This window comes from Tiliqua scincoides, chromosome 5 (genome assembly GCF_035046505.1).
Source record: "Tiliqua scincoides isolate rTilSci1 chromosome 5, rTilSci1.hap2, whole genome shotgun sequence".
Taxonomy (NCBI): Eukaryota; Metazoa; Chordata; class Lepidosauria; order Squamata; family Scincidae; genus Tiliqua; species Tiliqua scincoides.
In genome coordinates, this window is record NC_089825.1 from 104,457,593 (window position 1) to 104,481,253 (window position 23,661).

Below are 23,661 nucleotides of genomic sequence, written 5' to 3' on the forward strand. Positions count from 1 at the left end.
TCCTTTTTCCCCTTAGACAGGAGCTCACTGGCTTTAAGAGCCCAATCCTATGCATGTCTTCTCAGAAGTAAATTCCATTACATTCAATGAGGTTTACTCCCAGGAAATTGTAGATAGGATTGGGCTGTAAGAGAGCAAGTGTAAATCATGAGTGTCATAATTTCAATTAGATCGGGTTCATCAGGCAAAAGGTGATCAAGGCTGTCTACATGACAGGCAAGAAAGCTACTGTCCCCCGACTCTGGCCAAGCTGTGGACTCTCTAAACAGGCAGTTGAGAAAAAACCCATACAGGATTTGGAGTCCTTGTGCATTCCTTTGTGAAAATCACCTACCTAGAGCAACAACCCCACAACCACTACCATCAGGAGGAAAACATAAGAACAGCCCCACTGGATCAGGCCATAGGCCCATCTAGTCCAGCTTCCTGTATCTCACAGCGGCCCAACAATGCCCCAGGGAGCACACCAGATAACAAGAGACCTCATCCTGATGCCCTCCCTTGCATCTGGCATTCTGACATAGCCCATTTCAAAAATCAGGAGGTTGTGCATACACAACATGGCTTGTACCCCGTAATGGATTTTTCCTCCAGAAACTTGTCCAATCCTCTTTTAAAGGCGTACAGGCCAGTCACCATCATCACATCCTGTGGCAAGGAGTTCCACAGACCAACCACATGCTGAGTAAAGAAATATTTTCTTTTGTCTGTTCTAACTCTCCCAACACTCAATTTTAGTGGATGTCCCCTGGTTCTGGTGTTTTGTGAGAGTGTAAAGAGCATCTCTCTATTCACTCTGTCCATCTCCTGCATAATTTTGTATGTCTCAATCATGTCTCCCCTCAGGCGTCTCTTTTCTAGGCTGAAGAGGCCCAAACGCCGTAGCCTTTCCTCATAAGGAAGGTGCCCCAGCCCTGTAATCATCTTAGTCGCTCTCTTTTGCACCTTTTCCATTTCCACCATGTCTTTTTTGAGATGCGGTGACCAGAACTGGACACAATACTCCAGGTGTGGCCTTACCATAGATTTGTACAATGAAATTACAATATTAGCCGTTTTGGAACAACAGCCACTCTTTATAGCCTTCATAGATCTCATGAAGGCCTTTGACCTGGTCAGCAGGGATGGCCTCTTCAAGATTCTCCCCAAGATTGGATGTCCATCCAGGCTCCTCAGCATCATCAGATCCTTCCACAAGGACATGAAGGGCACTGTTGTCTTTGATGGCTCCACATCAGACCCCTTTGACATCCGAAGCGGCGTGAAGCAGGGCTGTGTTCTTCCACCAACCTTGTTTGGGATTTTCTTCGCTGTTCTGCTGAAGCATGCCTTTGGAACTGCAACAGAAGGCGTCTATCTCCAGACCAGATCAGACGGAAAGCTCTTCAACCTCTCCAGACTGAGAGCAAAGTCCAAAGTCCAGCTGAAATGTCTGCGTGACTTCCTCTTTGCCAACGATGCAGCTGTCACTACCCACTCTGCCAAAGATCTCCAGCAGCTCATGGATCGTTTTAGCAAGGCCTGCCAAGATTTTGGACTGACAGTCAGCCTGAAGAAAACACAGGTCATGGTTCAGGATGTGGACTCACCTCCCTGCATTACAATCTCTGCACATGAACTGGAGGTTGTCCATGACTTTGTGTACCTTGGCTCAACGATCTCTGACACTCTTTCTCTCGATACCGAGCTAAACAAATGCATCAGTAAAGCAGCTACCACGTTTTCCAGACTCACAAAGAGAGTCTGGTCCAACAAGAAGCTGATGGAACATACCAAGATCCAGGTCTACAGAGCTTGCATCCTGAGTACACTTCTGTACTGCAGCGAGTCATGGACTCTTCACTCACAACAGGAGTGGAAACTGAACGCTTTCCACATGCGCTGCCTCTGACGCATTCTCGGCATCACCTGGCAGGACAAAGTTCCAAACAACACAGTCCAGGAACTCACAACTTGTTAATCTTTTATTTATTTATTTATTTATAAACCATTTTTTATTGGAGAAATAAAATATTTTTTATGTGCTTCCCCCCTAAAGATGAACTTACTTCTGAGTAGACATGCACAGGATTGGGCTGTCAATCTCCACATCCCCTTCCCCCTAGCTACTTTTTCTACACAAGGGGAAAAAATACTGTACAGGTGCACTTGTAGCATGTAGTATGTAGTGTGGCACTACTTCGAGGAGAGGAAGCAGTGAATGGATTCCAAAAAATGGCTTACATGAGTTCCATGTAGTAAAATTACTCTAAGCAACTGTGGGAGTAAGTACAAAAAAGGAATTCTTACGTGAGAGGGGTCCTTAGGTGCACATAGAAACAGCTACGTTTGCAAACAAGCAATTAAATATGGTTTAATTCAGGTATCAGAATACTCTGTGTCTTTGGGAAGGCGCTTGGCATGCAGTTGTATGTTCTCTGCTGTCCTGAGCAGCTGCTGTGCATTGCTGGAGAGGAGCTGCAAACGCTGGCTGGTGGAGGGCATGCTTGTGGGGGAAGGATGAGGGGGATCTTTGGCAAGGCTGGACAGCATGTTGTACACAAGTAGAATCCCTTTTCACCTGCCCTTAGCATGTGAAAACGGGTGCAGATATATATCTCTGCCAGGATTAAGAGCCCAATCCTAGGTATGTTTACTCTGAAGTAAGTCTCGTTCTAGTCAATGGAGCTTACTCCCAGGAAAGTGCCTAGGATTGCAGCCTAAGAGCCCAATCCTATGCATGTCTACTCAGAAGTCCACTTTAGTGAATGGGGCTTACTGTGGATAGGATGGCAGCCTCAGGGCCCAATCCTGTGCCTGTCTACTCAGAAGTCAGTCCCATTAGAGTCAATGGGGCTTCCTTCCAGGAAAGTGTGGAGAGGACTGCAGTCTCAGAGCCAAAGCCAATGGCTCTCTTCTCAGAAATCAGTCCCATTAGAGGCAGTGGGGCTTCCTCCCAGGAAGGTGTGGAGAGGACTGCAGCCTCAGAGTCCCTCCTCTGCCTGCCTACTCAGGCTGCAAGGCTATGACACTTTCCCAGGAGTAAGCCCCATTGAACACAATGGAACTTACTTCTGAGTAGACATGCATAGGCTTGGGCTCTCAGGCTGCAAGGCTATGCACCCTTTCCCAGGAGCAAGCCCCATTGTGCACAATGAGACTTACTTCTGAGTAGACATGCCTAGGCTTGTGCTGCAGATTGGCACGGGGGCTGCACCAGCCAGCTTCCTTCCCCTCCTCCTCTGCCATGCCAGTACCTGGGCGTTCCATGGGTGCCACAGCCCGTCTCCCTGGCTGGCTGGCTGGCTGGCTGTCCGTCCTCCTCCTCGGTGTTGGCGTGTGTGCGCGGAGGGGGGAGGCGGGCTGGGCTCAGGCGAGAGCTTGGAGATGGGGCAAGAGGGGGTCGTTGTGCGGTCAGGCAGGGGCCAGGCGCCCGCCCACCCTGCACCCACCCAGCGAATGGCTCTGTTTTGCTCCCCCCTCCTGGAATGCCTCTGAAGGGGAGGGGCCCCTGCAAAAAGGTGCCGGAACTCCATCCTCCCCCCCCCACACACACACATTTCATTAGAAAAAAAGCCCTGGCAATAAGGATTGCATTTCTAGCTAGACATGTTTAGGGAGTGAATTTGTTTGTTTGCTTTTTTCCACTCCAAGCCAATCTGCAAACTTCAGCATTCAGGTTTGTGTTTTGCTTTTGAGTAGCACTCTCTCTCTCTCTCTCTCTCTCTCTCTCTCTCTCTCTCTCTTACCCTTTTCTGGGCATAATTGTTATTGCATCCAATGTGGTTGTGCTACCTTTTGTGTCCATTCAGAAAAGGGCAGGCTTTCTTCATCAGCCTGCTTGTTGTATTTTCCTCAATACCCTTTTCCCATGTTAATGACTTCTTTATTTTTTTTTTTTTTTAAGTAATGTTATGACTGTTCACCTGCCTAATCCTTCACTGCTGTGATTTGATATTAACCAAGAACCATGGTGATCTCTGGAAAGGGTGTTTTTTGTTTGTTTTTCCCCCAGATGCCTCTGCCTGTTTTCTTAGTTTGGGGTGGTGGCAGTATAGAGCTACCAGTTTTGCCCATTCAGCTGTTGATCTGCTGATAGGGAAAGCAGGTAGCAGCAAGGGATGCCCTGAATACTAACAACTAGTTGTTCCTGCTCTTTCCAAGTGATTAGGAATCACTTGGATTCACATTGATTAGGAATAAAGGATGGATCAAGATCTGTAGAAACTTTATTCATGATTACATAAAGAATATAATAACAAAATCATATAGAATAACTTTTAAGGAATAGCTTACCCTGAACATTACTGCTAGACCTGGTGTCAGAAGTTGGGCCTGTTAGCCTCCCAATGTTGCTAGACCTCAATAGCTCCAAAGCTGCTAGGCCTGAAGTCAGGGGGATGAAGTGTAACAGGCAAGATTACTAACAGTTTGAAAAATAAATCAGTTATACTTTTTAAAAAAATTTTAAAACTGTCAATATTCTGAATTATATATAGAACTTTAAAATATGTTCTACAAAACACAACATGGATTGCATTTTTTTAAGTAAACCAGTAACTAGAAAGATAAAGAGATCTTCAACAAAATAGATCACACTTGGCAAAAGGAAGAATGTAGCAGCCCAATTGTAGGCATGTCTACTCAGAAGTAAGTTGTATTATAGTGAATGGGACTTACTCCCAGGTAAGCAAGGACAGTGCTGCAGGATGTATGTCTTAGGGCACAATCCTAGCCAACTTTCCAGCGCTGACATAGCTGTGCCAATGTGGTGTGCTCTGCATCCTGCAGTGGGGAGGCAGTCAAGGGGAACTCCTCAAGCTAAGGGCATGTTTGTTACCTTACCTTGGGGCTGCATTGCGGCTAGGTCAGTGCTTGAAACTTGGTTAGGATCGCGCCCTTAATTGAATATGTAGACATGTTGAGATATATAGGTATGTAAGAAAACCAAAATGAAAGCCATAAAACTAATGAGGCCAAGGCTGTGCAGAGTTACATATGCTTTAAGCTCACTGATTGTAAAGCCATCCATTAGGTTCAACTATAGGTGCACAGTGAAAGAATGAATGTCTTTGCGAGGAAACAAATATTTAAGCCACCTTTCCCTGATGGCAGCCCAATCCTAACTGCCCAATATCCAAAGCTGCAGCGGAGCCAAAATGGCAGCCTGCACTGCCTCCTTTGGAGAAGGGGACATTTGTCCTCTTCCCCCTGCTAATAGAGCAGGTCCCACAATGGGGCTACTCAACTCTGCACCGTCTATTTAGCCGGTGCAGAGTAAAGCAGCCTGGTGTTGGGCCAGGAAGCCTGACATGGGCCTCTGTATCCAGCAGAGCTCTGCCAGTCCCACCCCCTCCCACCCCACTCCCTACCCCAGCCCTTCTTTCTCCTACCCCGGAATGCTTCCCCCTGCCCTGACTCACCACTCCACTGCCTAGCGCTCGCCTAGAGCTCTGGGCAGCTTGCAACTAGCTTCCATCCCATGCTGGCCCAGCGTGGGCTTGTGCTGAGCGAGCACCAGGGCAGGCCCGGTGGTGAGTGTTGCAGGCATGCCTTACTGCATGTTTGTGACACTCATCGCTGGCACTGACCCAAAAGGATCAGGCCCTTAGTACATACACTCCAGTATCACCTGCATTTCTAATTCAGTATTATTTTCGCAAGGACATAAAATTCCTTGTGATTGCTTTCCGCAGGGCATCTTTGACCTCCTTATTTCTCAGGCAGTATATGATTGGGTTCAGCATTGGAGTGACCACAGTGTAGAACATGGATATGATTTTGTTGAAATTCATGGAATCAGTGGGAACGTCAGATGTTGGCCGTACATACATGAACATGAGGGTGCCATAGAAAATGGTCACTACAACCAAATGAGAACCGCAGGTTGAGAAGGCTTTTTGGCGGCCAGTAGAAGAGGGGATTCTAAGAACAGTGATTATGATGAGGATGTAAGACACCAAAATGAGGAGAAAGGAACTAACTATGACGCTAGTGGCCACAATGAAATTTGCGAGTTCAGCTTCAACTGGGCTTGTGCAAGAGAGTTTCAACAGGGGTGGTGCATCACAAAAGAAGTGGTTGATCTCATTGGGCCCACAAAATGGCAGCCTACACAGTGAGACCAGAGGAGGAATGTTGATTAGGAAGGCACCAATCCAAGAGCCCACAGTCAATCGGAAGGAAGCTGTGTTATTCATCAGATCAGGATAGCGCAGAGGGTTGCAAATGGCTAAATAGCGATCGTATGCCATGATTGCTAGAATAAAACATTCGGCTGTACCTAGTGTAATATGGAAATAAAGCTGGGTAATGCAACCAACATAAGTAATGGATTTGTTTTTGGCTATGAACACCTCCAGCATCTTGGGGACAATATTGGAGGTGTACCAAATCTCCAGGAAGGAGAAGCTGCTGAGGAAGAAGTACATGGGAGTGTGGAGATGGTGATCGATACGTACTATGGCGATAATGGTAAGGTGTCCACACAAGGTCAAGATGTAGACAATCAATCCCAACACAAAGAGGAGAAGATGCAGTTTCTTCAGACTTGGGAATCCCAAGATGATGAAGTGGGTTACTGTTGTATTTGCAGCAACCATGCTAACATTGTTTCCAATCTGCATATAATAAGAACACAGAGATTATGGAAATGTTTATTTAGATGGCATTATAGTTATGGAAATAATTTCAAACTTCACAGTGTCCAAACTGACCCCTCCTCCTTTCTCATATTAATCCTTACAATAATTTACAAGTCAGACTAGGAATATTTTTGGCAAATTGCAGGTGGGAAACTGAGGTTCAGAGGTGGTGGCTTAGTTTAAGTCACACAGGGCCCAATCCTGTTCAGCTTTCCAGTGCTGATGCAACTGTACCAATGGACCCTGCACTGCATCCTGTGGGAGGGGCAGTCATGGAGGCCTCCTCAAGGTAAGGGAACATTTACTAGAAGATGCTTTGTGGTTGCATTGGCACTGGACAGTTGGAATAGGACTGTAGCTATAGTTACTATCTGAACTGTATCTGTTGACTGCTCTTCCAAAAGGAGAATAAGGTGCTAATCTTTTGACACGAATAATGCCTGAAGTCCTACCTTTCAGCTACATTCATGTTCTAATCCAGTGGTTCCCAAACGTATTAGCACCAGGACCCACTTTGTAAAAATGACAGTCTATTAGGACCCACCTAGGTTTACCAGCTTTTTCAAAAAGGAGATCTAGAATTTATTTTTTTTATTTACATATTTATAATAACCAGAAAAAAGACCATCAAACATTTATCTCCCTATATTTACACATGCTTGCAAATGGCCAGAGCTGAGCTCTCTGCAGGGTAATTAGCAGTTACAGTATCTGATGTTTTGAACAGCCTCAGTGCTTGAGGCAATTTGATCTTTCCATCACCCTTTGGGGGAATCACCAAAATCAGGTTGTGACCCACAGTTTGGAAACTACTGTATTCACATGTTATAAATACTGTCTACTACTAGCATAGTTCTAGGAAGCTATCTTTTCAGTGCCAGTGCAGCCATGCCAATAGGGCATGCACTGCATCCTGTGTTGTGGGGGTAGTCATGGAGGCCTCCTTCAAGTAAGGGAACTTTTATCCCTTATCTTGGGACTCTATTGCAGCTGCATCAATGCTAGAAAGTTGGATAGGATTGGGCTGCAATTCTCACTTGGACGTATATTACTCACCTTAGTTTAACTTTGCTTGATCAGTACATCACATCAGTGCTTTGTTTTGGTCAGGGTAGAAGGCATTCTTGGAAGCAAGAACGGAAGCTCCAGAACTTGAGAGCATATCATGCAGACGTCGAGCTTTCTTCACTGATAGATATCATCCGAGAGGATGGCTGGAACAAAGTCATGAAGAACCAATGATGCTCCTTTTGCTTTCATCACTGTTCTGCGGTGAAAGAAATGTAAAAAATTTAATAGCTTATATATGCATCTGAATTCTCTTTGGGATGTTGAGTGTCTGCAGAGGCCAGGGAAACTAATAAGATCTTCTCTAGACCCAGTTGATTGATTTGTCGGGGGGGGGGGGGAGAGATGTAGTCTGATGTACTTCTGCCTCGTAGTGCAATGTCCCTGCTGGTGCAAGTTTCCTTGTTCAAAGATGAATTTCTTCATCTGCAGGGTGGAGGGAATTCTTACTAAGTATAATCAGAGATGTGCGTGTCTGTGAGGAAAAGGGCACCAGCCCCAGCAGCCTCTGGTAAAAGACCAATTTTCTGCATGACTTAATGCAAATTCCAGCCAACCACCCACTGGACTACAGGAAACTGTGCACTGCACAGCAGCTGCACCTTGCCTTCTCTAAATCCCTGAGGGGTTTTTACGATTACAAAGAAGTTCTAATCTTTCAAGAACAAACATTCTAGATAGACCTTTCACAGTCCAGTATCACTGCTGGCCGTGGTTGCCTCCCACGTTGACTGGCAAGCAGCACCTTCACTCTCGCCAAAGGGTAGCCAAGTCAGCTTCTGGTGGAATAGCTCAGCTCTGTCTCTTCTCAAGGTCTGGCTGCCTACGGAAGTTTCCAGTGATCTCGAACCAGTGACTTTTGGATGTTATCTTCTGGCTTAATAGTGGCTCCACCCTTAGACCAGACCAGACCCCTTAGACCAGACCAGACCCCCTAGCCCACAATGGCACTAGTCATTGGAGCACAATGGCACAATGGCACTAGTCATTAGAGCATCAACCAGTCCTTGAAACAAACATGGCTATTTAGGCCACAAAGGAGAGTGTCTTCAGTCTAACCAACCCTATCTCCAATTCAATCAGAGCTCTATATATATTTAGCTTCAGTTTCCATTGACAATCACAGGGGTGTTCACCCAAGTTCTTCTAGTATTGGTACAAAAGAAACAGAGACTTATGTTGTCCCTGACTCTAGGTTGTGTTGTCCCAGAGGTTGTGTTACCACCTCTGCTTCTGTTGGAGGAGTGTTTGTGGTCAGGATTCTGCTAGGCCCACTGCCAGTCAGGTTGTTGGGAGCCCTGGATCAGTAGCCAATGTAGGACATCCATGTCACACCAACTCATGCCCTGATGTTGCACTAAGTATTAACATTACCAGTGGAACTGAGGTGTCACCCTGGCCAGCTGTGCCCCATGTGGGCCTGGGCCTGACCTGGTTGGTATCACTTTTGGCTCCTCCTGCTGATATCTACTATGTCATGGAGACATCATTCTGGACCAACAGACTTTAGGCATGGGCCCACCTATATACTTGTGCATAGCTTGGAATGTCCCTGTTGAACATTGGAGGTTATGCCATGGGCAAAATCCCAATACAATAATTCAGGTGGCACATGTATTAGCGCGCCACCGACGTTTACCCTGCCCCCGCACGAGGCACAGGACGGGCCAGCCTCGCAGCCGATTGGCTGGGGGCTAATTGGTCTGGGGCCACGTGCAGGCTGCTCAGAGAAGCCCGCGCAGTCAGGACCAGGCAGCGGTCATCCACCCGCCCACCCTTTGGCAGTCCGAGACTAGCTGGTCGCCTTCTGGGGCTAGGTAGGAATTTTTGCCATCAGCCTAATTGGCACATCGGTTGGTGGTTTTTTGCCTACCCCGGACTGTGGAGTTAGGGGCGGAATGGGGGTTTTCCATAGGTCTTCTTGGTCACTTTAGGCAGGTGTCGTGCGGGTTTTGGGTAGGTAAGGTCATATCGGTGTACACCGCAGGGTGGCAAGGGCCGGGTGGACTCCACGCTTGGTCATGCTGGCATTCCCGGCTGGGTGACGCAGGCTGGATGAACCTCGGCCTGGTGGTAAAGGCTCACCGCGGGTTCGCTCGGGTGGCCTGAGCTAGCCTGCCACCCTGCCCCTTCGGGGTGACAATGAAGGGGGTGGCAGGCTTGTACTGACGCTGCCCAGAGTCTGGTGTGGTTGCCCAAATCAATATAGGGGGAAGTAGACGGGCAGCTCCGTTTCCCCCATGTAGAACCCGCATGACTTATTTGTTAGGCCCTGTTGCAATCTGAAGTACGTATATTTAAATAGTTAATAAAGTGGCCCTTTGTACCATATGCCCTTGCCTGTGTCTTTATTGGGGGGTGCTGGGTAATTCCTATTTAAATACCTCTTATTTCAAATGAGAGCATTAAGTGTGTGCCTAGTTCTTGACTATCTAATGTTCTTAAACATGCTTAATTGTGTCTTAATCAGGCTGTTTTGTTTTGAAAATCTATCACATAAGTATTTGTGGTTTTCTAAAATCATGTACAAACAGTGGTGTCACTAGGGGTTGTTTCACCTGGTGTGGGAGGCCAGTGTGTCACCCCTATGACAGACCTCCTCCTATGCAGTGGGCAAGGCAATGCTCCAGGCAGAGGGTGTGGTGATGTACCACTGCCCCATCCCTGCTGTTTTTTGTTTTTTTTTTCCCTTTTGGCTATAACTTTTGAAAGAATAAACAGTTCTGCATTAAAGTACACATCAATTGATATTTAACATGATGGTATTATTCAAAAATACCAAGATTTAAAATTTTTTAGTGAATAGTGGTGTCACATACACCCCCATGCATGTCACCCGGTGCAGCCCTTATCCCCTGCACCCTCTAGCAATGCCATTGTGTACAAATTCATTTTTGCATGAAGGTCCGTGACAATACCTGGATCAAGGTGACCTGATCCAATGCAGGACATAGGCCTATACCTTTAACCATTGTATAGGAGAGGGAATTTTGGCAGCTGCAGCTTTTTAAACCCTTCCATGTTGAGCTGCACCTGCCAGACTTCCCTCTCCTATACAATGTTTAAAGGTATAGGCACTCTGTACTCCATTGGATCTGGTCACCCTCACCTGGATGGGAATTATTGTCTGGCTTTAATAATAAACAAGCAATGGTATACAGTGTGAAAAAATGGAAATTGTCAGCAAAGACAGTAACTGAGGATCCCCAGATGAAACTAAATGAAATGTTGCATATTCCAATAGAGTAGGGTGGAATTCAGAAGTTCTTGGCAATATTCTTCCTTGTCTCTATATGGGACATAAACTTTCAATGACCCTAGAATGAGAAACTTCATTCTAGTCATTAGTCTCTTTGCTTTCCACAAGCTAATCAGACACTAGGGTCTGCTTTTGGGATGGGAGGGGGTGACTGTTTGGTGCTGTGTTCAGAAGATGTTAATTCAACACATGAGAGCAATCAGTTTCTGTAAACAAATGGGAAAACAAAAAAAAAAAGTCTCCATGGGTCCCAATGACAGTTTGCCACTGGGCATGGCCGCAAGTCATCCAGAAGCCCCAGGGAGAGGAAAGAAATTTTGAGTGATCTACTATGAAAATACATGCTCAATGTTTAATAAATCCCCTTGGTAAAAAAAAAAAAAAAAAGACATTTCTTCCTGGCAGCATCAAAGCTGCTGCTGGCTTCTGGGAATAGTCAAGAACCATGTCTCTTTTAATGTGACTCCTAAGAATTCCACTAACTGAAAATGCTCAAAAGCACAAGTTTGTAAGATTTCACTGTTAACAAACAACTTCAAGGTCATTATTATTATTTTTTTTTAATGTCTCAAATTAGCCAGAAAAGCGTCCTGCCTATCATCACACTAATTTCATAATCTCCTTGCAAGACCTTGCAGTTTCAAGAGAAGCATGGGGAAAAAAAAAATCGGAGAGATGAGAGAAAATCATCATTCAATGATTTTTAAATTATAGCAGCTTAGGCCTAGTTTATCTTTTTTGTGTGTACAATAAAACAGTAAATTGTTCTGAGACATTCATGTGATCAACCAGAAATGATCTAATTCATTAAATAACTTTCCTGAAGAATCCAGGACAATCCACCCTTGCTCAATTTATTTGTATCCTTGGAGCCAGTTTGGATGATACTGTCCAAGCCAGCATCCAAGCACACTATTAGGGATGTCCACAAGTCCATTGCAGAGTGCTTCTAATTCTAAGTAAAAGATTTTTCTACTTGCCCTACTCTGTGCTGACATGGCCTCCAATGGGTCTACTCGGATTAGCGCCAACTACTTTGCTGGTGCAAGTCTGAACAGACCTGAGGGGACATGCTGAGGGAGAAATGGTGGTCAGGATATTGGTAGAGAGAGCCCTGCTGATACCCCCAGCACCACCCAGCCCCAATCTGCCCACCCCCACTGATGGCTTACTGACTGGTGGCTGCGGTGGGCTCTAGGGGAGAGGCTGTGGTGCTATGTCTTTTGCCACAGTGTGTGCAAAATGACCTCTGATGTACTGCTGTGTGCACCATCAGTGGCCATTTTATTGCAGAGGAATGATTTTTGCTCATGTCCCTCTACAGTTCTCACCACTTATCTCCATTACCCGCTCCATTTTCTTGAAACTATTCCCTGCATGGGATAGGAAGCATTCACCTGAATCCTCTGATACCTGTTGGGAAGGCTCATAAGAACATAAAAAGAGCTTTGCTGGATCAGGCGAAAGGCCCATCTAGTCCAGCTTCCTGTATCTCAAAGTGGCCCATCAGAAGCTTCAGGGAGGACTCAAGACAAGATATCTGTATTCTGTTGCCTTTCATCTGCATCTGAAATTCAGATAAAAGCTACCTCTAAAATCAGGAAGTCATCATGGTTTGTAACCTATGACTGATGTTTCTTCCATAAATCAGTCCCATATTGAAGGACATCAAGCAGAACACAACACCCATGACATCATAGCACTTGTGTGATGTGGGCAGTCCTGGTAGAGGAGAAGCAAACTTGTATGACTGGATGTGCTTTTTCATCACCACCCACTTCTTCCCACACTGTCCTTGCTGTGGCAATGCAGTTCCTCCATTGCACAACCCCTGCACCTCTGGGGCAAGAAATGATCACTCCACAGCCAACACAGAGTAACTGGTCCCGGATGTTCTTCCAAAGAAGAGCATGGTTGCCCTGGAGTGCATAGAACAACTGTTGCCTTCATTGACCAGCTTTCAGTTCCTCCAAAGTTCTTCTGCTTTGCTCCAGCATGCCACCAGGTCTCAGTGGTAGATCTGGAACTTCTCTGAAATGTATTAGTATGGCTCCATATTTCAGTAACCTTTGTGGATAGCCACTTGGAATGCAGCCTCCTGATATTGATAAATTCCATGTGCTCCTCCTTGGATGATGAGGGAGCACCCACGGCTGAGATGAGTAGCTTCAGAGCTACAGCCATGGGAATATCACTTTCCTCCATCTCCATCCAAACCAAAGTAGAAGATCAACAGCAAAGCCCAAAGGTCTAGATTCAAAATTCAAATGAGGTCTGCTTTCATGCCTTTCTATCCCACTCACGACAAGTAAGAGGGCAGAGGTAGATGCTGTCTTTTAAAGCCAGGACCAGAAAGCATAGGAACATAAGAACATAAGAACAGCTCCACTGGATCAGGCCATAGGCCCATCTAGTCCAGCTTCCTGTATCTCACAGCGGCCCACCAAATGCCCCAGGGAGCACACCAGATAACAAGAGACCTCATCCTGGTGCCCTCCCTTGCATCTGCCATTCTAACACAGCCCATTTCTAAAATCAGGAGGTTGCACATACACATCATGGCTTGTAACCCGTAATGGATTTTTCCTCCAGAGACTTGTCCAATCCCCTTTTAAAGGCGTCCAGGCCAGTCGCCATCACCACATCCTGTGGCAAGGAGTTCCACAGACCAACCACACACTGAGTAAAGAAATACGAGTATTTTCTCTTGTCTGTTCTAACTCTCCCAACACTCAATTTGAGTGGATGTCCCCTGGTTCTGGTGTTATGTGAGAGTGTAAAGAGCATCTCCCTGTCCATCCCCTGCATAATTTTGTATGTCTCAATCATGTCCCCCCTGAGGCACCTCTTTTCTAGGCTGAAGAGGCCCAAACGCCGTAGCCTTTCCTCGTAAGGAAGGTGCCCCAGCCCCGTAATCATCTTGGTCGCTCTCTTTTGCACCTTTTCCATTTCCACTATGTCTTTTTTGAGTTGCGGCGACCAGAACTGCACACAATACTCCAGGTGTGGCCTTACCATAGATTTGTACGCGTACAATGGCATTATAATATTAGCCGTTGTGTTCTCAATACCTTTCCTAATGATCCCAAGCATAGAATTGGCCTTCTTCACTGCCGCCGCACATTGGGTAAACACTTTCATCGACCTGTCTACCACCACCCCAAGATCTCTCTCCTGATCTGTCACAGACAGCTCAGAACCCATCAGCCTATATGTGAAGTTTTGATTTTTTGCCCCAATGTGCATGACTACACTTACTGACATTGAAGCGCATCTGCCATTTTGCTGCCCATTCTGCCAGTCTGGAGAGATCCTTCTGGAACTCCTCACAATCATGCCTGGTCTTCACCACTCTGAAAAGTTTGGTGTCGTCTTTGCCACCTCACTGCTCACCCCTGTCTCCAGGTCATTTATGAAGAGGTTGAAAAGCACCGGTCCGAGGACAGATCCTTGGGGCACACCGCTTTTCACTTCTCTCCATTGTGAAAATTGCCCATTGACACCCACTCTCTGCTTCCTGGCCTTCAACCAGGTCTCTATCCAGGTCTTCTAATTCCCTGACTGTGGAGTTTTTTCAGTAGCCTTTGGTGAGGGACCATGTCAAATGCCTTCTGAAAGTCCAGATATATAATGTCTACGGGTTCTCCCGCATCCACGTGGCTGTTGACCTTTTCAAAGAATTCTATAAGTTTCGTGAGGCAAGACTTACCCTTACAGAAGCCATGCTGATTCTCCCTCAGCAAGGCCTGTTCATCTATGTGTTTTGAGATCCTATCTTTGATGAGGCATTCCACCATCTTACCCAGTATAGATGTTAGGCTGACATCCTATAGTTTCCCGGGTCCCCCCCCCCTTTCCCTTTTTAAAAATAGGCGTGACATTTGCTATCCTCCAATCTTCTGGCACCGTGGCCATTTTGAGGGACAAGTTGCATATCTTAGTCAAGAGATCTGCAACTTCATTCTTCAATTCCTTAATAACCCTTGGGTGGATGCCATCAGGGCCCGGTGACTTATTGATCTTTAATTTATCAATGAGGTCTGAAACATCTTCTCTTTTAACCTCTATCTGACTTAACTCCTCGGTCAGGAGGGGCTGTTCGGGCAGCGGTATCTGCCCGAGGTCTTCTGCCGTGAAGACAGATGCAAAGAACTCATTTAATTTATCTGCCATCTCTAAGTCTCCTTTTACCTCCCCTTTCCCTCCCTCACCATCCAGAGGGCCAACCGCTTCTCTGGCGGGTTTCCTGCTTCTAACATATTTGAAGAAGCTTTTATTATTCCCCTTAATGTTGCTGGCCATGCGTTCCTCATAGTCTTGCTTGGCCTCCCATATCACCTTCTTACATTTCTTTTGCCACAGTTTATGTTCCTTTTTATTCTCCTCATTAGGGCAAGACTTCCATTTACGGAAGGAAGCTTCCTTGCCCTTCACAGCCTCTCTAACTTGGCTGGTTAGCCATGCGGGCACCCTCCTGGATTTAGTGGAACCCTTCTTTCTTTGTGGTATACACCTCTGCTGGGCCTCTATTACTGTTGTTTTAAGCAGCCTCCATGCACTCTGGAGAGATTGGACTCTTTTTACCCTCCCTTTCAACCTCCTTCTAACCAGCCTCCTCATTTGAGGGAATTCCACCTGTCAGAAGTCAAGGGTTTTTGTTAGAGATTTGCCTGGTATTCTTCCCCCAACATGCATGTCAAAACGGATTGCAGCATGATCACTGTTCCCCAATGGCTCAGTAACATTTACATCTCTAACCAGGTCCTGTGTACCGCACAATATTAAATCCAGAGTCACCTGCCCTCTGGTGGGCTCCGTGACTAGCTGCTCTAAGCCACAGTCATTTAGCACGTCAAGAAATCCGGTCTCCTTTTCGTGACCAGAACACAAACTGACCCAGTCTATATGAGGATAATTGAAGTCCCCCATGATTACAACCCTTTCCCTCCTTGTCACCTCCCTGATCTGTTTCCTCATTTCAAGGTCCCCATCCGATTTCTGGTCTGGAGGACGATAGCACGCCCCCAGTATTACATTGCTGTACAAGCCTGGTGATTTAACCCACAGAGATTCTACGGTGGATTTGGACCCACCTTCAATCTCTACTTTGCTGGATTCTATCCCTTCCTTAACATAAACGGCCACCCCACCTCCAACACGCCCCTGCCTGTCCCTCCTGTAGAATTTATAGCCCGGGATTGCAGTATCCCACTGATTCCCCGCATTCCACCAGGTTTCTGTAGGAGTTGTGGCAAAGAAAAGCTCCCAGGAAGACAGTCTAGGATGCTGTCTCATTCACCAGACTTGTTAACGTTGACATAGGTTTTGCAGCCACACCTTTAAAAATCTCTGGTTGGCAAGCTTCAGTCTCGAAAGACTATGGTATAAGCCTACAGCACCCAGTATTCCCAGACAATCTCCCATCCAAGTACTAACCAGGCCTGACCCTGCTTAGCTTCCGAGATCAGACGAGATCGGGCATTAGCAGGGTAAAAAAAACCCATGTGGAAACATCTGAAATCATAGATTATGAGGGTGATGCATGGCAAAGAGATACTCGGATATTCCATGGTATAGAACCCATGGAATATGAAAACCCACATGATATCGTGCATCTATTCCAGGGAAAATGTCCATTACCACATGCATTTCTGTATGTGTGCTTTAAGCCATAAAATCTGGGGGGGGGGGGGAGATGAGCAACCAAAGACTCAATGACCAACATTTTTAATGTGCCATATTTGTTTACAAATTACTTCAAGTGGAAGATGAGGAAAAGACCTAATTCTTTCCTTTTAAAAAATTTCATGAGTTCAATTCAGCAATTCCTTCCAGGTAAAGAGATTTGAAGTAAACCAGGGTTGAGCAGTATAATAGTGGGCTGGGAAGGATCTCTGCTTTAATTCCTGGAGTGCAGCCAATACCAACCTAGATGGACCAATGGTTTTATATTTTCTTCCCATGCAGATATCTTTGACCCAAACTACATCGTGCACATTGATGCTGCTCTGCAGTGTTTCATTTAGGGCAGTGCTGCTCAAACCGCCAAGCACAGTGAGCCCAGAATGTGGTCCCCATCTGGACTGCATCTGAGTGTTATGCGTAGCTGACATGCAATGACCTCCCTGTTCAGAGGACAGGGACACTCTAGGCATCTGTCCGGACGTCCTGTCACGCAGCATTCTGCGACGACAGGCAGATGATGAAACTACCCAGAGTGTCCCTGTCCTCCAAATGGGGAGGACATTGCATGGTGCCGGAAGGAACCAAAAGATCTGCTCACTGGGTGGACAGATCCGCATGGATGCCAGATCCGGGACCTGATTTAGGGAAACAGAATTTTCATTTCAAAATTAAGAAGCACATTCCACTATTAAGCTTGAACCACCACTTCATCATTTCAAAGGTGGCCAGTTCTACCCTTATTAGTTCTGCTCCAACAGCCTCATTGACTCCAGAGGGACTTCCTAGAGTAATTAAATATGGAGGAATAGGATTCACTATTTTAATCAGCAATGCTTGGAGACTTTGATAGCTTGGCTGATAATGTTGCCAAATAAGAGAGTCTTTGTTTGCCCAACTTTAAACTCCAGTGTGTGTTTCTTTGGAGGCCCGGTCCCCAGAGTTCATATGGACTGATCAAACAGATTCGACACAAAGTGCATCTATGCAGGATGGAATCTTAATGCATAAATATGGTGGCAGAATTCATCTTCTAGCTAACACTTCAGAATGTGTCATACTCGTATATCTGTATTTTCTTCCCCTTTCATACATCTCAGGTTTTACAGATCTTCTCTGAATACATCCTCACTTTTCTTCCCATTCTTGTGCTAATAGCTCATATGCACCTCCTCATGAAGCTCCAAGAGAACTTATTTCCATTCCTCCTCCCTGTGGCAGACTTTGAAGAAACCTATTTGTCACAAGATGAGTAATTTGCATTTGTGTGAGTATCACTATATCATTGCATTTTCCCTTTCTTTTAAGTTGGAAATAAGATGCTGCTTTGATTTTAGCCATTTCTCATTTACCTGGAAATGGGTGAAATATTGAGACATTCATTGTTTATTTACAAAGTTTTGTGAAATGAAATAGATGGTTCTATGGCTTTCGTCCCAATCCTATCCAACTTTCCAGCACCGATGCAGCCCTGAGGTTAGGGAATAAATGTTCCCTTACCTTGAGGAGACCTCTTATGACTGCTTCACCACTACAGGATGCAGCAAGCACCCCAATGGCACAGCTGCACCTGTGCTGGAAAGTTGGGTAGGACTGGGCCCTTTATTGAATTCCATTTAGTCAAGAAAGATGAGAGTTTATTATTAACAGTATTTATATTAACAGTATTTATATACCGCTTTTCAACTAAAAGTTCACAAAGCGGTTACAGAGAAAAATCAAATAACTAAATGGAGTTTAAAGATGGTGTTCAGAACATGCTTTTATGCTGGTATTCCAGAAGGGAGATTGTTTTTCTTTCATTTTAACAATATTTCCAAAGAAGCATGATTTAAACAAATATAGCCATTGAAATCAATGGGGCAGAAAGAATAATGGCATGTAGGATTGTATTCTGTATGACTGGAGAAATAAAACAAAACTAATCTATTTTCAAAGATTTCTAGCACAATTCAATCCTTTCCTCCCTATCAAAGCTGCTGTGTCGAAAGGGGAGGAGGTGTAGATCAAGAGGTTCCTGCTTACCAGTGGGTTTCCTTGGACCTTTCTCTGTGCCATGGCTTTATGTATATGAGTGAGGAAGAGGTAGGTTGACCAGTCATCCTCTTTCTCCAGGAAATGTCCTCTTTTTTAGCCTGGTGTCCTGGAAAAGAACTTAAAAGTCCTCCTTTTCCCTGTGAGCTGACCCCTGCAGGCAGCACATAGCCTTCTTGTAATTAGCAAATTATGGGCACAATCCTAACCCCTTATGTCAGTGCTTTCCAGCACTGACATAAGGGCAATACAGCTCCGAGGTAAGGGAACAAGCATTCCCTGACTTTGAGGAGGCCTCTGTGAGTGACACTCAACTGCAGGATGCAGCACATGTCCCATTGGCACCGCTATGCCAGTGCTGAAAAGCACTGACATAAGGGGTTAGGATTGTGCCCTATGTGTAATAAACTATATGTAATATAGCTTTAAATTTTATCTTAAGTAATATAGTGTTTAAATTAATCACATGAAATCAATATACAAATGTTTTTAGCTTTTATTTTGTCATGTCCTACATTTTTCTTGGATGTCCTACATTTTGGAGTGCCTTGTCCTCTTTTGGGTTATGACATCAGGTCAGCCTGGAAAGAGGGAGCATTCTGATGGTTCATTTATTTGAACCCCAATAGACACTGTACCACAATACGGTCATGTGAATCATACCTTCAGGATAAGTTTTGAAACCTATAGGATCCAGAATATTTCTGGGTCTGATTGTTTCATATCAGGTGAAATTTGCAAATGTACTACATTTGTATTGGGGTAAGAAACTTTATTTATTTATTTATTTATTTATTTATTTATTTATTTATTTATTTCCTTTGTTACCTTTCACAGAAGAACAACAAGACTTAAGATGGATCTTTCAAACCATACCACAGTGAGTGAATTTATTATCACAGGTTTCCCCAACCTGAAGGAAATCAGGATTCCAGTATTTGTGCTGGTGTTAATCATCTATATGTTAACAGTGACTGGAAATATGGTCATCGTCTTTATCACCAGATGTGAATCCTCTCTTCACACTCCCATGTACTTCTTCCTGGGGAACTTTGCCTTCCTGGAGATCTGTTTTACTTCCGTGACAGTTCCAACCATACTAGTTGACCTCATCACAGAAACGAACATGCTGTCCTTCACCAACTGCCTTACTCAAATCTATTTCTTCCATGCTCTTGGTGGTATTGAATGCCTCCTTTTAGCAATTATGGCATATGACAGATATGTTGCTATAAGGTCCCCTCTGAGGTATAATATCATTATGAGCCACACTGTCTGTATCCAACTTGCTAGCTGGTCCTGGGCAATTGGTTTGGTCCTGCCATTAGTACCGGTAATTCTAATATCTCGGCTTAACTACTGTGGGAGTAATGTGGTAGATCACTTTTTCTGTGACATCCTGCCCTTGCTGAGGCTGGTTTGCAATAGGACACAAGTTAATGAGATGTTGAGTTTCTTCATCTGCTCCTTCATACTTGTAGGTTCCTTCACGCTAACCATGGTTTCTTATGCCGCCATCATTGTCACGGTGCTTGGCATCCCTTCGTCAGCTGGACGCAAAAAGGCCTTCTCCACCTTTGCTTCCCATTTGACCGTGGTTGGTGTTTTCTATGGAACAATGATGTTTATTTATGTCAGGCCGACTCGAAACCTCTCCTTCAACATGGACCAACTGGTGGCTGTGTTTTACTGTGTGGTCACTCCACTTTTGAATCCCATCATATACAGTCTCAGGAACAAAGAAGTCAAAGGGGCCCTTCAGAAAGTGCTCTGCAGAAAATGGGAAGGACTGAAATGAGAAAAGAGAGTCCTGGGGAAGGCTGACATAAGTCAATGTAGAGGAATAAAAATCACTCTAAAGCAGCCATTTTCAACCACTGTGCCATGTCACATTGGTGTGCTACAATTGGTCCACGGGTGTGCCACAGGAATTTGGGGGAAGGTCATTTATTAGTAGAGCCAATGGGGGATGTGAGCCCCTCACTGGCAGCATGGTGTACCTTGTCAATTGTCAAAAACCTGATGGTGTGCCTTGACCGTTTTAGTGCCTTGTCAGTGTGCCATGAGATGAGAAAGGCTGAAAATGGCTGCTCTAAAATGTGAGGTTGGTTGAAATAATTTTGGCTTTACAAGTCATTTCATATGATGTCTCCTTATGTTTTGTACAATCATATTTAATTGACAACATCATCAAACCTCCCTAATACAATATAATAGTGTGATACTCATTCTGTTTCAGTGGCATTGGATACTGGTGGGTTTCCAGACCCATTCAAAGTGCTGATGTTGAGATTAAAAGTCATACATTGCTTGGGATCAGGTCATCTTAAGGAATGTCTCTGCCCATATGAACTTACCCAGACTGTATGAACAACTTCACAAGCCCCACTCCCTGGCTGCCATTATTTCAGGTGCAACAGGGCTTTTACTGTGGTGGCACCTCAGTTGTAGAACTCTCTTCCTGTGGAGATTCATCAAGCTCTGTGCTTAGCTGCTTTTTTCTTATTTTTTAGGGGGGCCTTTTAATTGTCTCTGCTTATTTTTTAATTGCTGTTGTTTATAGGGTATAATTTGTGAATGTTTCAATTGACTTTGGTTAACGTTTTAGTTTATCATTATTTTAATTTATTGGGATTGTGGTTTTGCTTGATGGTTGTTAGCTGCCTTGTGACAACACTGTTCTGAATGGCAGCCAACCAAGATTTTAAATAAATAAATAATGTGGTATGAGGTTTAAAGTGACACGTAACACGCTGTACACATGGTTGTATGGAAGGATCTCCCATGGAAAATCAGTAGATCTTACGATCAAGTGGATATGTTGGATTTTTGGTTCTGAAAACTTGATTACATGCATAGTCACTCATATATATCTGTGTTCAATAATGGGGAACATCATTAAGAAATGATGCGCGCTATCTCTCTCTCTGTCTGTGTGTCTGTGTGAGTGAAATTGTCCACAACAAATTTTTAATCTACTGAGCCTAAAGAATTATATTCACTGTTCCTCTACATTTCTGATCAAGTACAGAAACAAAGTAAAAGTATCCTTAGACATTCCTAAATTACCCCTTTAGGCGCTGTCAAATCCCAAGTCTTCATGAAGTTTTACTGTGTGCTCAAACTCCACCTTTGAATCCCATTATATACAGTCTCAGTAACAAAGAAGCCAAAGAGGCCCTTACACAAGTGCTCCGCAGAATTGTGTAGATGGGTGAATTTCTGATAGAATTGAGAGTACGATTTCAAAGGGCTACACAAGTTGATGAAACCTCAGGGAAGTAGTTTCAGGTATTTCTACAACTAATACAGCTTCTCTTAATTTATTGCACAAATATTCTGCAACTCTTTTAGACCGCATGGATTCATTAGTGGGATACTCCCATGGGCTTCTCCTAAAAATTAAAGTGCATCAAATGGGAGCAGGCATAAATGTCTTGTGGTTGCCACACTATGGTACATTACCCTGAGCAGCAAGAAAGGTCACTTCTTCCCTGGATGATGTATGGTTCTGCATGAGTGGGTATGATGATGGGTGCTTAGTGGATAGGATGGTCCATTTGCATTGGGTATCACTTGAGAATCAGATTGTAATGTGCCTTCATATTCATATTTTTCATATTCACATCAAATGAACTATATGCACCTTCTGCATATTTATACATTCAGGAGTGAGTGGGTAGAAAAAGGATGGAGAAAATATGAGGATAGCTATTGGATTTCATTGTTTTGAGCATGCAATGCTACTGCTTGAAGTACTCAGTTTTGCTTATTCGGAGTCTCTTGCCATTTCTGTATGATGTGGTCTCCATTACAGAATTGGGAGGTAGAGAGAATCCAATGGTTGATCCATTTCCACTGAGATCTTTTTTTAGGTTCAGACTAGAGTTTTAAAGGTTTGAGTGAAAGCAAGACAGGGCATTATAATCAAACGATTGCCAAGGGAAGTTTATTCATGAAACAATGCTGGATTAGCAGATAGAGGTCAGCAGAGCTAGCGACATCAGGAGATCCATTAATAAATAAACTGGGCAGGTGCCATGTCAATTTCTTGATAACTTTTGAATAATTCTGTCTGTATATACACATGTTTCTCTCTGTTGTACATTCCAGCACACATATGCTATAATAAAATATATGTGATAGAGAGAGATGGGTGAAGTAATTCTGCCCTCACAGTTTTGAGGATGGACTGTTTCCAGAATTCCCAGACCCCCATTGGACAAGGACATTTATCAACTTTGAGAATGTCTCCCTGGGCATTCATTGGCCTGCACATAATGACCTGAGCATTATACGTACAGATGACTAACAGGTGGGAGTCTACATATCACCACTTGTTTACCAGGAAGTCATAGGACAGAATGGCTACGGAGCACTCATCTAAGCTAAGCAGAGAATAGGTTCTGTAGGTTATATAGAAGTCCTGGATATGATCACATACCAAATCTATAATTTTACTGATGAAACAGGACTCTGATTGCACTATATACAGTAAACATTGCATACTTTCCATCTCTGCTAAGGAGTTATGGGCAGAGTGGAGAGTCTGGTCCATATTGTATGGGTTATGACCTCTGAAAAGGTGCCCAGACACTGGCATACACTGCTAATTTTATATAGAGGTTTCTAAAATTACCATATTGCAGTGATTGTCTGGAACCTGGCAGATCTCATTTAGCAAAACCCAACATCCTAAAATTCAGTTGAGTTTCATTCAAGGAGGAATGTTATAAGGAAAAAAAAAAAGATGTTCATTTTTCATGGCATACATGAAATGGTATGTTATAATGGTTGGTCATCTCTTTGGTCCTGCTAAGGGATGAAAAGAAGCTAATCATTCCTCTGTTTTCCTGATAATTTGATAATTCCTGATAATTTCCTGATCAGCTTACACACATCATCATAAGTTCTAAGTTATGAACATTACAGTGGAAAAAGGAGGAAGGCTTTAATATATCTAGAACTGAAAGAAGCATCAAGGAATGGGGAAAT

The 23,661-nt window shown here is 44.4% G+C and overlaps 2 protein-coding genes across 2 annotated transcripts; one reads left to right on the forward strand and one right to left on the reverse strand.

Annotated features, from left to right (window-relative positions):
* Positions 1–5,630: 5,630 nt before the first annotated feature.
* LOC136652831 (olfactory receptor 6B2-like) lies at positions 5,631–6,581 on the reverse strand. The gene has a single exon (XM_066629753.1). It carries the CDS (start codon positions 6,579–6,581, stop codon positions 5,631–5,633), a length of 951 nt encoding a protein of 316 aa, XP_066485850.1.
* A 12,941-nt stretch (positions 6,582–19,522) lies between these two features.
* Positions 19,523–20,464, forward strand: LOC136654272 (olfactory receptor 6N1-like). The gene has a single exon (XM_066631221.1). It carries the CDS (start codon positions 19,523–19,525, stop codon positions 20,462–20,464), a length of 942 nt encoding a protein of 313 aa, XP_066487318.1.
* Positions 20,465–23,661: the final 3,197 nt, after the last annotated feature.